The sequence below is a fragment of the Condylura cristata genome, unplaced genomic scaffold (assembly GCF_000260355.1).
Source record: "Condylura cristata isolate star-nosed mole 26May11 unplaced genomic scaffold, ConCri1.0 scaffold00009, whole genome shotgun sequence".
In the NCBI taxonomy this organism is placed as follows: Eukaryota; Metazoa; Chordata; class Mammalia; order Eulipotyphla; family Talpidae; genus Condylura; species Condylura cristata.
Genome location: NW_004567110.1, coordinates 14,005,400 through 14,018,473, shown reverse-complemented (window position 1 = coordinate 14,018,473; position 13,074 = coordinate 14,005,400). Strand labels below are relative to the sequence as shown.

The 13,074-nt window shown below is 41.4% G+C and overlaps 1 protein-coding gene across 5 annotated transcripts in view; it reads right to left on the bottom strand.

The window, feature by feature from the left end:
• Positions 1-587: 587 nt before the first annotated feature.
• Positions 588-13,074, bottom strand: part of ENPP2 (ectonucleotide pyrophosphatase/phosphodiesterase 2) — a 102,577-nt gene continuing 90,090 nt past the window's right edge. For 4 of the 5 annotated variants that reach the window (XM_012723075.1, XM_004679619.2, XM_012723076.1 and 1 more), the window contains 5 exons: positions 12,683-12,818; positions 11,964-12,041; positions 8,598-8,730; positions 6,674-6,830; positions 588-1,442 (listed from right to left, as the gene is read on the bottom strand). In XM_012723075.1, coding sequence (XP_012578529.1) covers positions 1,272-1,442; positions 6,674-6,830; positions 8,598-8,730; positions 11,964-12,041; positions 12,683-12,818 — 675 coding nt within the window. In that variant the 3' untranslated portion in view covers positions 588-1,271. The remainder of the gene's footprint in view (positions 1,443-6,673; positions 6,831-8,597; positions 8,731-11,963; positions 12,042-12,682; positions 12,819-13,074) is intronic. The other variant, XM_004679620.2, reaches the window with a different exon arrangement.

Genomic DNA, 13,074 nt, shown 5'->3' with positions numbered 1-13,074 from the left:
AGGTTAGAAGCCCTTGTGCTTTATTTTATTTTATTTTTTAAAAGATTTATTTATTTATATACACAAGAACTGGGGTACAGGCCAGAGATAGGGGAGTGAGAGGATTCACCAGAGAGAGTGGTGAATAGAACAGGCAGACAGATTAGACATACTGCTGAGGGGAGCAGCCGGCGAAGCAAGAGTTCCACCATACCCCGTGGGTCACCTCTCTGCCAGGGATCAAACTCTTGCTGTAGTGGCTGCGGAGAGCTTCATCGTGCTGTGCTTTAACCCACTTGTGCCACCAGGGAGGTCCCTCAGTGCTTCATTTTTTAATTAAATCTATAACTATGTCCATCTAAAATAAATCTACCCACCATGCAGATCCTTCTGTTACAAAGCATTAGTGCTAATACTTTTCCACATGGCATTTATTGTTCTCTATTTTGATCGACAACTGACAATTTCATGTCTATATCTCTACCACAGTGTCTTATTCCTCTTTCTATCCTCCGTGGTTTGACATCTTATACAGAACAGATGCTTCATGTTGTTTGGGTTGAGTCTAATATGTAGAATTTTGAAATGGTGAGAAGAATTTACTCCTTCAAATTATTTTTAAAAGGCATAATAGGAGAGAGTATTCAGGAGTTCTGTGGGCTCCTTGTCTCTCTGCCCTCTGCTTGCCCATGGATCTACCCCTGAACCATGTCATCCAAGGCGCTAGAGTTGAAGATCACAGACACCCCCTTCAGCCAGGTGAGTTCCATTCAGCAAGAAAGGGGACCAGACCCAGGAAATAGATATTCTTCATACCTGACTGCACAAGAAGCAGACGTTCTAATTTATAAGTCAAATAACACCAGAAGGAAACTGAATGTGTGATTTATTATACTTAAGATTGGTTTATAAGGCTTAAATATGTCTTTCATAATTAACAGTAAGTGAATGCAACTTTACAAAATCAGTATATCAATACAGTACAGGACTAAGTATGACAATGGTGCACTGGAAAATTAATATTTTCTCAATGCAAATATTGAAATTGCAGCACCCTTTAGAAGCTTCCACTACAAATGCAAGCGGCAGTGTTTATTACAAGCTCTACTCAGAACACAAGACTAAATCAAGCATTAGAGAAAACAGTGGAGTCATTCAGGCATAATATGTCAGATTTGGTACAGGATTAAAATACTACCTTTTTTTAATGTTCTGGTTTCAAATTAATAAATACAAAAACAATATAAAAATATACACCAGTTGAGAAGAGTGCACTGCAGGTGACCGGGAAGTTAAATCTCACTCTCATATGTATGCAGGTATGTCTTTAGCGTCAAAATTTCTGAATAGCTGCGGCTGGTCTTTCGGAAGAAATCGAGACTGGTGAGATGTTCAATGTCCCGCACCCGAGCTGTGTGCATCTTTATGAGATCTTCTACCCATTTCGATTCATCCTCTGAGCTCTGCAATGGAAACAGAAGACAACCAGAGTTATGACTTTCCAGAGAAGGTTCTCCAAATGGTTGGGTTGTTCTAAGTCCACAAATGACATCTACCTTCTCCTGCATCCAGAGCTAATGGGTGTTATTCCTTCCTGGCTTTCCTACCCCTCACCACATTCCTGTTGGTAATATGCCACAAATACCTGTCCTTGGCTGTAAACATTTTCAGCAGCAATTAGCTGTACCAAATAAATGAGCCATGTGGTGGGAAGGGACATGTGACTCAACTGACTCTCAGAAAATAAATCAAAATTAGGAAAACCAAAGGTCCTGGGGATTTAGTAATTTGTTTCCTTTCCCCCTGCTGACAAATGGTAATTCAGAGCACAGGGCACATTTGGAATGTTCTTCAGCCTCCCAAGGAAAGTGGAGAGCTGGTGCTCAAAGCACAGAACTATGTGTGCATTCCTGTTCTTTACGGAGGCTCATCTCAAGTCCTGGGCTTTGGTGGTTCATTTACGGAGACCGCTAGTGGCAGAAGAAAGGGGACCTGATTGCAATGCGTTGACGATGAGTTTGGCTGGAAGCTGCTCAGTTGAGACATCTGCCACTTGGAGTTCTAGAAGCCCCAGATGCTGTGGAGTCTCCTCTACTTCCTGCTATGCACTGTTGGTCAAGCTACTTGACTTCTCTAGACCTGTTTCTTAATTGCTTCACAGGAATGATGCTACTTCCTTCAGCAGCATACAGGGAGGAGGAAGGACATAAAGAAAAGGAGGTGGGAAAGCAAGGAAAGCAGATCATGGACAAAGAAAGGCAGTCTCGCCCTGTCTCAAATCTATGGCAAGAACTACCTCACTGGCACAAATTCCAGATGAAAGGCATTCAACTATCCCAAATAATTTTTTTTTAAGATTTTTTTATTTATGCATACAGAACTGGGGTACAGGCCAGGCATGCAGGAGCAGTGAGAGACCGAGTGGGGAGCAGAACAGGCAGATTTGATGACGTACACTGTTGAGGGGAGCGGCGGGCAACACAGGAGAGGTCTGCCATGCCATGTGGGTCACCTCCAGGGCTGGGGATTGAGCTTGCACTGAAGTAGTTGCAGCTAGCTTGGGCCATGGGTTCAATGCAATACAGAACTAACAGTAAACAGGGAGGGCCCAAACCATTTATTCCTCTCATGTATAAGTGAAAACTGAAATGCAGCTCAAGTGAAAAAACCCTTTGCAACTGAAAACATCTCCCTTCGCTGCTGAGAGAAGAAGGGAGTTAGAATGAGACCTGTGTGTGGCGAGGATGATGGGGAAATGTCTCTGGCATCAGCAGACACGGAGTAGGACAACGTTTGCAAATAATTCATCCCAAGTGCTCCTGGACTTGCAGTCTCCCAGGAGTGCTTGTGCAAGTGGAAGGGTGACTGCCTTTCCCAGGGCTGGGACTGTCCAGACATAGCCTTGACCCTTTCTTCTACCACCAGTGGTCTCAGTGAACTAGCCACCAATGCCCAGGACCCGCACTGGTTTTTCCCAGAAAGCTCTAACCCACACAGACCTGGTTAGGGAGCTACAGCAGCTTGCACCAGTGCTAAATGTGGACCATGAAAGGGTGGGTTCGGGAAACGCATGTTGGCCCTCCCAGGCGAAATGAAGAAACAGAAGAAACTGCTTTGCGAGCTGGGAAGCAAAGACTTTAACCCTCCATGCCCCACCCTTCTAACCCAGCTAACCAAGATCTCTGCAATTCACAGGAAAGGACAGACCTAAATATAACCCTACCCACTGACCAGTCCTTGGAGTGACCATGTAATTAACGACTTAGGAGGCCTCCAAATGGTTAGGACCCCCTCAGAGTAAGCCGAGTAAGCAAGAAACTGTATTTTGGGGAGAATTTTCATATTCAACTCATTTATTTGATTTTTCAATGGCCAGTAAGTCTAATTTTTTTCATAAATGCAGACATTTCAATGAGTGGGCAAGAGGTGAAAAGGTTTTCCCTAATTTAAAGAATGATCTCCGAAGTATCTAAGAATTCAGGAGAAAACTGTTTTTGGCTATCTCTTTCCTTGGGAAGTGATTTTCCAGTTTCATTTGAGGGGGCATTCTGTCTGATTCTCACACGCTAAAATCTACCCTTCAATCTTGAAGAAAATATCTCCTACTTGATGTTAGTGGGAAATCAACAGATTTGCTAAGAGAGACTCTTAGTATGAACTGCAAAACTAATAACATTCAAATAAAAGGTCACGTGTACCAAGGAAAGAAGGAAAAACTTGAAAATCAAATTAAAAACAAAAGCAAACAAAATCACACCCATGAACTTGCTTCTTGTTTTTTTGCTACACACATTTATTCTTTACCTCTCTTTCTTTCCTGACTTTTTCCCAACTGCGTTTTTGAATTCATACCCCAGCAACAATGAGGTGAACTTCAAAGCAAGTACAGAGTTTTGTGTGGGCACAGGGTTCTTTACAAAGAGTGTGTGAAGCGTGAAGTCTATAAGTAATACCTCTAAACTTCGTAAAGAGCCGGGAACCAGGAAGGAGGAGAAGAACCATGAGGATATGTTTGGCAGTATTTGCCTGATAGAAAGAGCTACCTTCAAAATGAGTTTGGAACATTTTTCAAATTCCACCACGACCAAATGCACCAAATGACAGGAAAACTTGTACATATATTTCCCAGGAATCAGTATGTACCTTAAATGATCTACTATTAAGTCTGAAATGTTCTTTATAGTCTCTCTGCTTTGTCTTAAAAATGCACAGCAATTTTGAGTGTCACTACATAAACATGTTTAGTTTTTCAATAAAAACTTTCACACACACACACCCCCACTTCCCCACCCCCAAGAATAAGCTTGCAGTAAAACTGTACTTCAAAGGAAGTGTGTCACATCTTAGGCAGCATGAATCCACACAGCTCCCATACCCCACCACAGCTACTCTGTGCTCATGAACAATCAGAATGGAGTAAGTCAGTAAGCCGAAGACAGTCACCTCTCACCAGCAGCTCCCTTGTTTCGCCACCTCCCAGCCAATTATTTATAAGCTCTTATTGACTGTTCCAGTAGAATTTACTGCCTTTCACCCATCTTGTAAAATGTCCAAGACCACAACCCCAGTTCATGCTGTTGCCTAAGTCGTGGACCTTGCCAAAGCCCTTTGAGCTCAGGGTTGATCCATTCCATTTCAGATTAATCTCTCTAAGCAGAGCCTAAAATGCTACTCTGTGCTCAAGTATTTCCCGTAGCCATCTGGTGATGTCTGTGGCAAAACCTCCAGTGGCCCCAGGGTTCCACTAAAGGAAATCCTCTGGAGTCAGAGGCCTTGAACCTAAAGTTCTGCTTTCCTTACCAGATTGCCAGCTTCTTAATTTTTTAAAGATTCCTTTATTTATGCATACAAAAACTGGGGTACAGGTCAGGGGTGCAGGGGTTGAGAGGACTCCCCAGAGACAGAGTGGGGAGCAGAACAGGCAGATCCACTGAAATCCACTGCTGAGGGGAGCAGCGGGCGGGTCAGCAGAGGTCAGCTGTGCCCTGTGGGTCACCTCCCTGGCCGGGGAGTGAACTTGCACTGCAGTGGCTGCAGATAGCTTCACGGTGCTGTTTTTTTTTTTGTTTTTTTTTTAAAGATTTATTTATTTGTACATACAGAACTGGGGTACAGGCCAGAGGCTCAGGGGCGGTGAGAGGCTTCACCAGAGACAGAGAGGGGAGCAGAATAGGCAGATCGACGAAGTGCACTGCTGAGGGGAGCAGCGGGCAGGTCAGGAGAGGTCTGCCATGCCATGTGGTCACCTCCGGGGCAGGCGGGAATCGAACTCATGCGGAAGTGGCTTTAGCTTCTCAGTGCAGTGCTTTAACCCGCTGCGCCACCAGGGAGGGCCACAGTGCTGTGTTTTAACCCCTCGTGCCACCAGGAGGGCCCAAGGTAGCTAGCTTTATTTGGTTATTATCCTTCATTAGCTCTAGGTTCCACATTAGCTAATGAAAGGAGAGGAAGGACATAAATAAGCTGCCTCCTAGGGCAACCAGTGATTACAAATTATGCACACAGCAGAGTGGCCAACTGCTAGGAGGGACCATGGACTCAGCATCTGGGACCAAACACTCCTGCTGTTGCCACGACTACTGCTACTTTTATTCTGAAATGGATTCGAGGTAACTTTGGAAACGTCATCTTCCACCATTACCTGCTTTTCAAGGTTTTGGCTAAACCTAAGGAGCATTCTTGGTTAGATTTCACATTTCTTTTCCTTGTCTTCTATTTTGTTTTGGATAGTCAGAACTACAATCTTCATCCATAATTGAACCAAGGTCCGAAAACCACCTTGCTGGTGAAGCGGATCATCTCTGCCAAAGCTACGCTTGCGACTCTGCCTTTCGGTTCTGGCCTGTTTTATTAGCTTTTCCCGATGTAAGCTGCCTAGAGTATTGACTACATTTAGCACACTACTGCTTCTCTTACAGTACCTTATACAGTTCAGAAATCTGACTAATGCTTGCTAGCTAAACATCCTCTTCTACACATTTTATGCCTAATCATCCTAGTCTATGAAATGAAAGCATAGAGACCATTGCATCTAATAGTCAGTCTTGGAGCACAGTCCTTCCTGTGGAAGACATGGAGACGATATGTGGTTTGCCCCTGACTGCAGATTAGTACAGAGCAGGGGACTTGTGGCTACCTCGGGCTTTCGTCATGCCATGCTGGACTAAGTGAATCCGGAGTTATCTGTGTTATTTGAGAATGGGGTGAGCTGTGGCATCTGTCTATATTGAGGCCAAATGAAAATCTGATTGGTCAGGTATGTACCTGTACGTGTGCATTTTCAAAAAGGTCTTATAATGGAAATTTTCAAATATTCACAAAAGGAGAGAAAAAATATAATGCACCCTCATGAATTCTGATCTAGTCCAGCATTTATCAAATGTAGGATATTTTTCTCTTTCATTTAAGGAAATATATAATTGCTTGCAATTTGAAAATATCTGGGCACTTTTACCACTTGCCCAAATCAAACACAATGATGGATGACATGAAATGTCAGGCACCCTTACATTGTAAAGTAAAGACAGTGGAACACAAAGTTAAACACAAGGGTTAAGCAGAGGTTTGTTTGGGTCTTTCCACTGGGCTGTGTTGTGCAAATATTTTTAAAGTGTGTTCTAGTTCAACAGTGGGAGTATAAATTAAGACACAAAAATGGATTGCGTAAGCAAGTCCTGAAGGACTCTGAACTCACATTGCAGCTCTCCTCATTGTCGGGCCTGTGAGGAAGGATGAATGAGGAGACAGAAAGGGGCCCGTCACACTTGTCAGCAGGCTGGGTGAAGTCCAGGCAGCTGGTGATGATGCTGTAGTAGTGAGTTGGAACAGGAATAGAACTGCCTTCCACATACCTGAAACAGGTAAAATAGAAGCACTGCTGATATAGAAGCTTTCTTTTTTAGACGATAACTAGTGAATATTGCCCAAGTTCCAACATGGAACCCAGGTCATGGAGTCATTTTTCAGCTCTTAGCACTAGCCTGCTCCATATTTCTTAACATTTTATTTTGTATCACCTTTTTTAAAGATAACATTGCATCTTAAGATTATATGCTTCAGGTGTGCATTGAGGTAGTCACAGGTGTGTGTCTTACATTCAGCTCACCACTAAAAGTCCAGTGTGGTCCTTCACCCTACAGTTGCCCACTTTTACCCAACTTGTTCGTCCCCTGTGCCCTGGCCTTGGGGTAATCACTAATTGGGTCTTAGAGTCTAAAAGTTTATTTTTGCTTTATTCAGGTCATGAAGTCATATGGTGTTTTTCTTTCTCTGTCTGAACTTGGAAGTTTTTGATGCCTGGAATTCCCTCTTTATCTCAATCTGATAGAGTGAAAAAGATATTTCTGGCAAAGAAAATAGCTCAAAATAAGGCTTGGAGGTTAGACATGATACACAGGTCATCATAGTATAAATGTAATGCTGGACAAATCATTCAAGGCTAAATGATGAAGGGTCCTGGGTGGCAAGGTATAGGACAGATATTATTTTTATTATTTGTAAAGATTCATTTATTTATGCAAACAAGAACTGGGGTACAGGCCAGAGATTCAGGGGTTGAGGGGATTCACCAGAGACAGACTGGGGAACAAGACAGGTGAAAAGACTGAAATACACTGCTGAGGGGAGCGGTGGATGAGACAGGAGAGGTCTGCTGTGCCATGTAGGCCCTGGCTGGGGTTAAACTCAAGGTGCAGTCAGTGGCTGTGGATAGCTTCAGAGTGCTGAGACTTAACCCTTTGTGCCACCAGGGAGGGCCCGATCAGGAATTATTATTTAGACTACAGATAGAACAAAGTATACAAATTCACAATCCTCTATCTAGTTTTCTATTATCTCAATTTTATTTTTTAAATTAATATTATCTCAACTTTCAAAACACTGAAGTTATAATTCAGTTAGTAATATAATTTGGGCTAAAACGGCAATGATAAGCAATAATATAAATATACAAATAAGATAAAATTGAAAGGTAGTAAGATAACGTCTATTTTATCAGTTATCTATATAATAAAATAGTACTTGCTTCTCTGCTTATCTGTAAGTTACAATGAAACACTCTTATATTGCTCTCTGAAGGTAACCTATATATATCAAATTATGAACAGGTTATATTTATATCTTCTTGCCTCTTCTAACAGACTAAGTTCCTAATGAAAAGAGAATGCCTGTCTTTTCATATTCCAAATAGCAGAGAGAGAGAGAGATAGAAACTATCAATTGATTCAATCAAAGTCTATATACAAATTTCTATTTAGCTATACTGACTCAGGAAATCTAAGAGATTCCAAAAAGGACTGTCAAATAATGGAGACAAATGAAAATTATCTTCTCACTGAAAGTTGTTCAAGAATAAATGGTCAAAAATTTGTTTTAATCTTTTTATATAGCTCCTTCCATGGGATATAAAAGTGAATTTATTTATCGCAAAACTCAATTCCATTCCAGCTACCAATACCATGTTTAATCAAAGGTGACAAGCACTGGAGATTTCACAAGGAAATCCAAAGAGTGAAAGAAAAAAGGCGTATCAGCTATCTTATAGCACATGAATATTTAACATAGCCTTAGAAGAGATCCTGGAAGTTAAAAGCATACATTAAGTGGAAATGAAAACTTACTGTTTGATTTTTTCCTGTGTATCATGTAAGCCATCATAGTCATAGTCAAAAATTGGTCCGCTTATCACATTAACTCCATTTCTTTCTGAAGCATATTTCTTCACCAATACCCTTTGGAAATAGTTCCAGACTCCTGTGCAAAGACAAAATCAGATCCTCATGAACAAAACTCTCTGCTTTGGTAGAATTCTGCTTACAATGCATTTTACAAGGCAAGAGATAATAAGAGTGGTTGTGATTCATGAAGAGAATCTATCTTATAAGCCTTAATTGTGTTTTTGTCACTTATGAACCACAAAGACAAAGCTATGGGTACATTGGGGTTGGGGGAAGTTTAAGGGTATGAAGATGAAGCGGCTGCTGAGCTGAGGTGGAAGGCTGAGTGAATGTTTCCTAAGCAGCAAGGTAGAGAGAGAGCATTCTATGCAGAAGGAACAATATGTGCAAAAGAAACGGTACTGTGTTTGTGAGAAACTGAAAAAAGGCCGTAATGTACTTTCTCTTACCTCAAAGTCTCAGGTATGCTAGCTCCCTCACTTACCTCTCTAGACCTGATCTTTCCACAGAACCCAGGACATATTACCCAACCACCCATTTCATGGTCCACTTGAATGCCTACCTAATAATCATGTCAAGAAAAAACTGTCCAAACAGACTGCTTGAATTCCCTTCCCATTCCCAATTCCTTTTTTTTCCCCCAGAACACAATTTACTTATTTATTTTTGCTTTTTACTTTCTTTTATTTTTAGTTATTTTTTTGAAAATTTATTTATGTATGCATACAGAACTGGGGTACAGCCCAGAGGTACAGGGGCAGTGAGAGGATTCACCAGAGACAGAGTGGGGAGCAGAACAGGCAGATCGATGAAGTACACTGCTGAGGGAGCAGCGGGCGGGACAGGAGAGGTCTGTCCCACCATGTGGGTCACCTCAGGGGCGTGGTTCGAACTCGCACTGAAGCGGCTGTGGCTAGCTTGCAGTGCTGTGCTTTAACCTGCTGTGCCACCAGGGAGGACCCTTTTGCTTTTCACTTTTAATTTAGCTTTGTATTTTTAAGTTGCTTACATCATTGGCCGCCTTTGTAGTTATTTTTCCCTTTGGGTGAGGCCCTCCCACCAATAAACCACCCATATTCCACCACCCCTGTCCCCCAGGCCTCCCACCCCAACCACCCCAAGTCCTCCCTCGCTGCATACCCTGTATCGATGGTTGGCCCATGAGCTCTGTCCTTGTTTGGAACCATGCCCCTTTCAGCGGTGAGGACCTATGCTCCTAGCCCAGGCTACTCAGATGCCCAGGCAACTCCAACTCTTGACGTCATAGTTAGCGGTGCTCCCCCAGATGTTTGTCAAAATCTGAGGAATCATCCCTGCCTTCTTGCCTTTACCACCCAATTTTCCAAACTTATTTCTCTTATTTCTTTGATCTGCCTTTTGCCTGAAAATCATGTAGTCTGATCTGCACATGCTTCTCTTTCACTATGCATTTCTGTTTTGTAGTCACCCTCTGGGAAATAATCCCTTGTCCACCCTAGTCCCAGTGTATTCTCACCCATCAAAGAGTCATGAGAGTGCAGAAAGGAATAGGAGAAAGGCAAAAGAAGGGATTAAAAGAGGGTAGAAAAGGCAAACAAGAATGTAGTGCTAAAGACTAGACTCAGCTTATTATTGCTCTATTATGCAAGAGGACTGTGAGGTTGAGGCTGTTATCACTTCTTGTATCTCCTTATTTAAAAAGTCAGTTCTTCAATTGCTCTTTATACATCCTGGTACTCAACTCTGAATGAAGACAGAGTAGTACACCAGAGCCAAGCCATACGGGATTATCAGCATTAATGAAAGGATAGTGGGAGAGAAGTTTAAATGTTAACTTCAGCTTAAAAAAGTGGAGAGGCAGAGAGGGAAAGAAATAACAATGAGAACAGTCAAAAAGCCAAACCCGCAGAAATGTGGCAAATGAAAAACCACTCCCCTAGGGAAGAACAGCGAGCCTTCTGTGAAAACTTTTTCACCATGCCAGCCCTAGGCTGGCACCGTGTGTTTCCCGATCGCCATTCAGAAAGGCATCAAGAAAGAATAAAGAAATCCAGGAAAATCTTGTTTGTGCAATTATATGAAGTTTGAGTTCACGTCATATTATAACAAATGCATCTATGTGGGTTTTTGAAGCATTTCTAAGTAGAGTGTGAGGACAAAGCGGAAAGTGTAGTTGAAAGCAGATGAATTTTTCATTCATAAGCAATAAATTCGACCTCTGAATAAACTTTCATTTGTTAATGAAGACATCAAACTTTTTTTCTCTAAACCAAGTTGGCCTGTTCACCAACGTCCAGTTGAGGAGATTGGGCATGGTGATGACATTCCAGAATTATGTGTTCCTATTTTGAGGTTTTATCTCATCCCCAAGAGACTATAACACAGCCCAGTGTTCCATTGCCACATGGAAGTTTTCTTTCTCCTACCTTTCCTATGAGGATAGAGATCTGCCTCAGTGAACTAAAGGGAGGTAAAAGCCACTGCCATGCTTTGTCTGTCTCCGGATGGATGGATGAATGGATGGGTGGGTGGTGGGTGAGTGGAAAAATGAATGAAATCTGTTACTAAAAATAGAAAATTGTTTTGGCCTGTGGAAAATCAAGTCATAAGTCCATTTAAGCCATACAAACTGTGCCATCAAATCTCCTATTTTTACAAGTAAGAGCATGAAAGGTATTTCTAGGATCACACAGCTACCGATCACTTCCAAAGACCAGAACTCAGCTTTTGCATTGGGGTTTATTGTGCCTACCCCATGTATAGTCTCATATGATCCACAAATATTTTGCCATGTACAAAGAAACTTATCAGTATTCAAAGAAACTAAGGTAATTTGCACAGCCTTAAAATCATGAAATGTCAATACCTTGGTGATTTAGGAGAAAGATTGTTGCTGGACTTTAACATCAACATTTAGAATACATTATCATCACTACCACCCTAGAAGAGAAAGGTGCTAGTAATTTTTACTGTAACATTATACATGTGTGTGCACATATATGGATATACATGTGCACATATATGGATACACGTATATATGAGAAACACAGACTTGGTTTAGCTTAGCTCCTACTACTCATGACCTGGGTCATTTCTTGTCACTTCAATTTTTTAATTATAGACAAGGAATAAACAACCTACCAAGGTGTCTAACAGATTCATAGGATTAATAGTAGGGAAATTATATAAAAATCTTCAAAAATTATAAGGGCTAAGTACATGAAAAGGTATTAGTATTCAAGTTAATATTCAGGTAGAAAAGGCCAAGTGGAAAATGGAGAAATATTTCTTTTCATAAACAATCACTTACTAGGTAGATGCTAGACTTACGTTTGAAAGCTGGATACATTGGGACCATATTGGTGACGAGGAACGAATCATATTTAGCTTCTGGCGAAGAGCTCAGATCTAAACAACAGGAAAACACAAGGTATCTACTACTTACCAAAACCCAATCTAAACTTAATCTAAAAGCCTCCTCAAATGAAGCTTCAGGACCAAGTGAATGAATCTACACTTGTATTCTCCCCTATTTATCATGGGTGTAGTCCCTCCCACACAATCTCTTTTCTCAGCATTCCTTCAAAACTGAAACAATCTCTTACTTCCTACCCAGTGTTGAGTCTACTGAGGATTATGTAAAATAGTTCCTTTATTTTACCAGTATAGCTAGAGTTTTAAAAATGTCACCAAGGTAATGAGAGGTCATTGGAAAGCATCTTGTATTTTTTAAGAGATCACCTCTAGAGTATAATTTAAGTGATTAATGTCTTAAAGATTTACTGTCTCACTTTCATATTCTCATTTAATAATACGACAGGATGTTCTGAATATACCCTTGCATTTTAGAATTCTCCTGGGAACAGGATTTGTGGGAACTGGTCTCTTTCCTGAACTACTTTGAAAGACTCCCATGGAGTTTTATTTCTTCAACTTCTTGGGCACCTCTCTTAAGAAAACCTGAAATCTTAAATACTAAGTTTCAAATCCCAATCTCCACAAAATAATATTTCTCCAGGAAGGTCAAATCCTCATACTCTACAACTTACAAGGAGGAAAGAGGAATCCATAGGACATCTGCTTATCATTTTTGTAGGCCAAGCAGCTTTGACTGAAACTCGGAGAAACACGAACATCAGGCCGGATGCAATTGGTCAAATGCTCGGCGATGCCAGAGACCTCAGCCTGCAGGGTGAGTAAGGGGCACTCAGTAATGCCACGGGCAAGACAGTGCCCAAACAAGACGGTGACACCAGGTCGCTCTGACTCAAACAGCTAGACACAAAACCCCCCTAACTTTGACTGTAGCTCAGATTCTGATTCTGACCCCTTAAAAAATAAAGCCTTGGTTTTCAATACAGTAGTTTTCAAATATCTTGGTTTTCTTTAGGAGCAGAACCCTCTTAACAAAATCTAAACTAAACCAGCAAAATATAAGGCA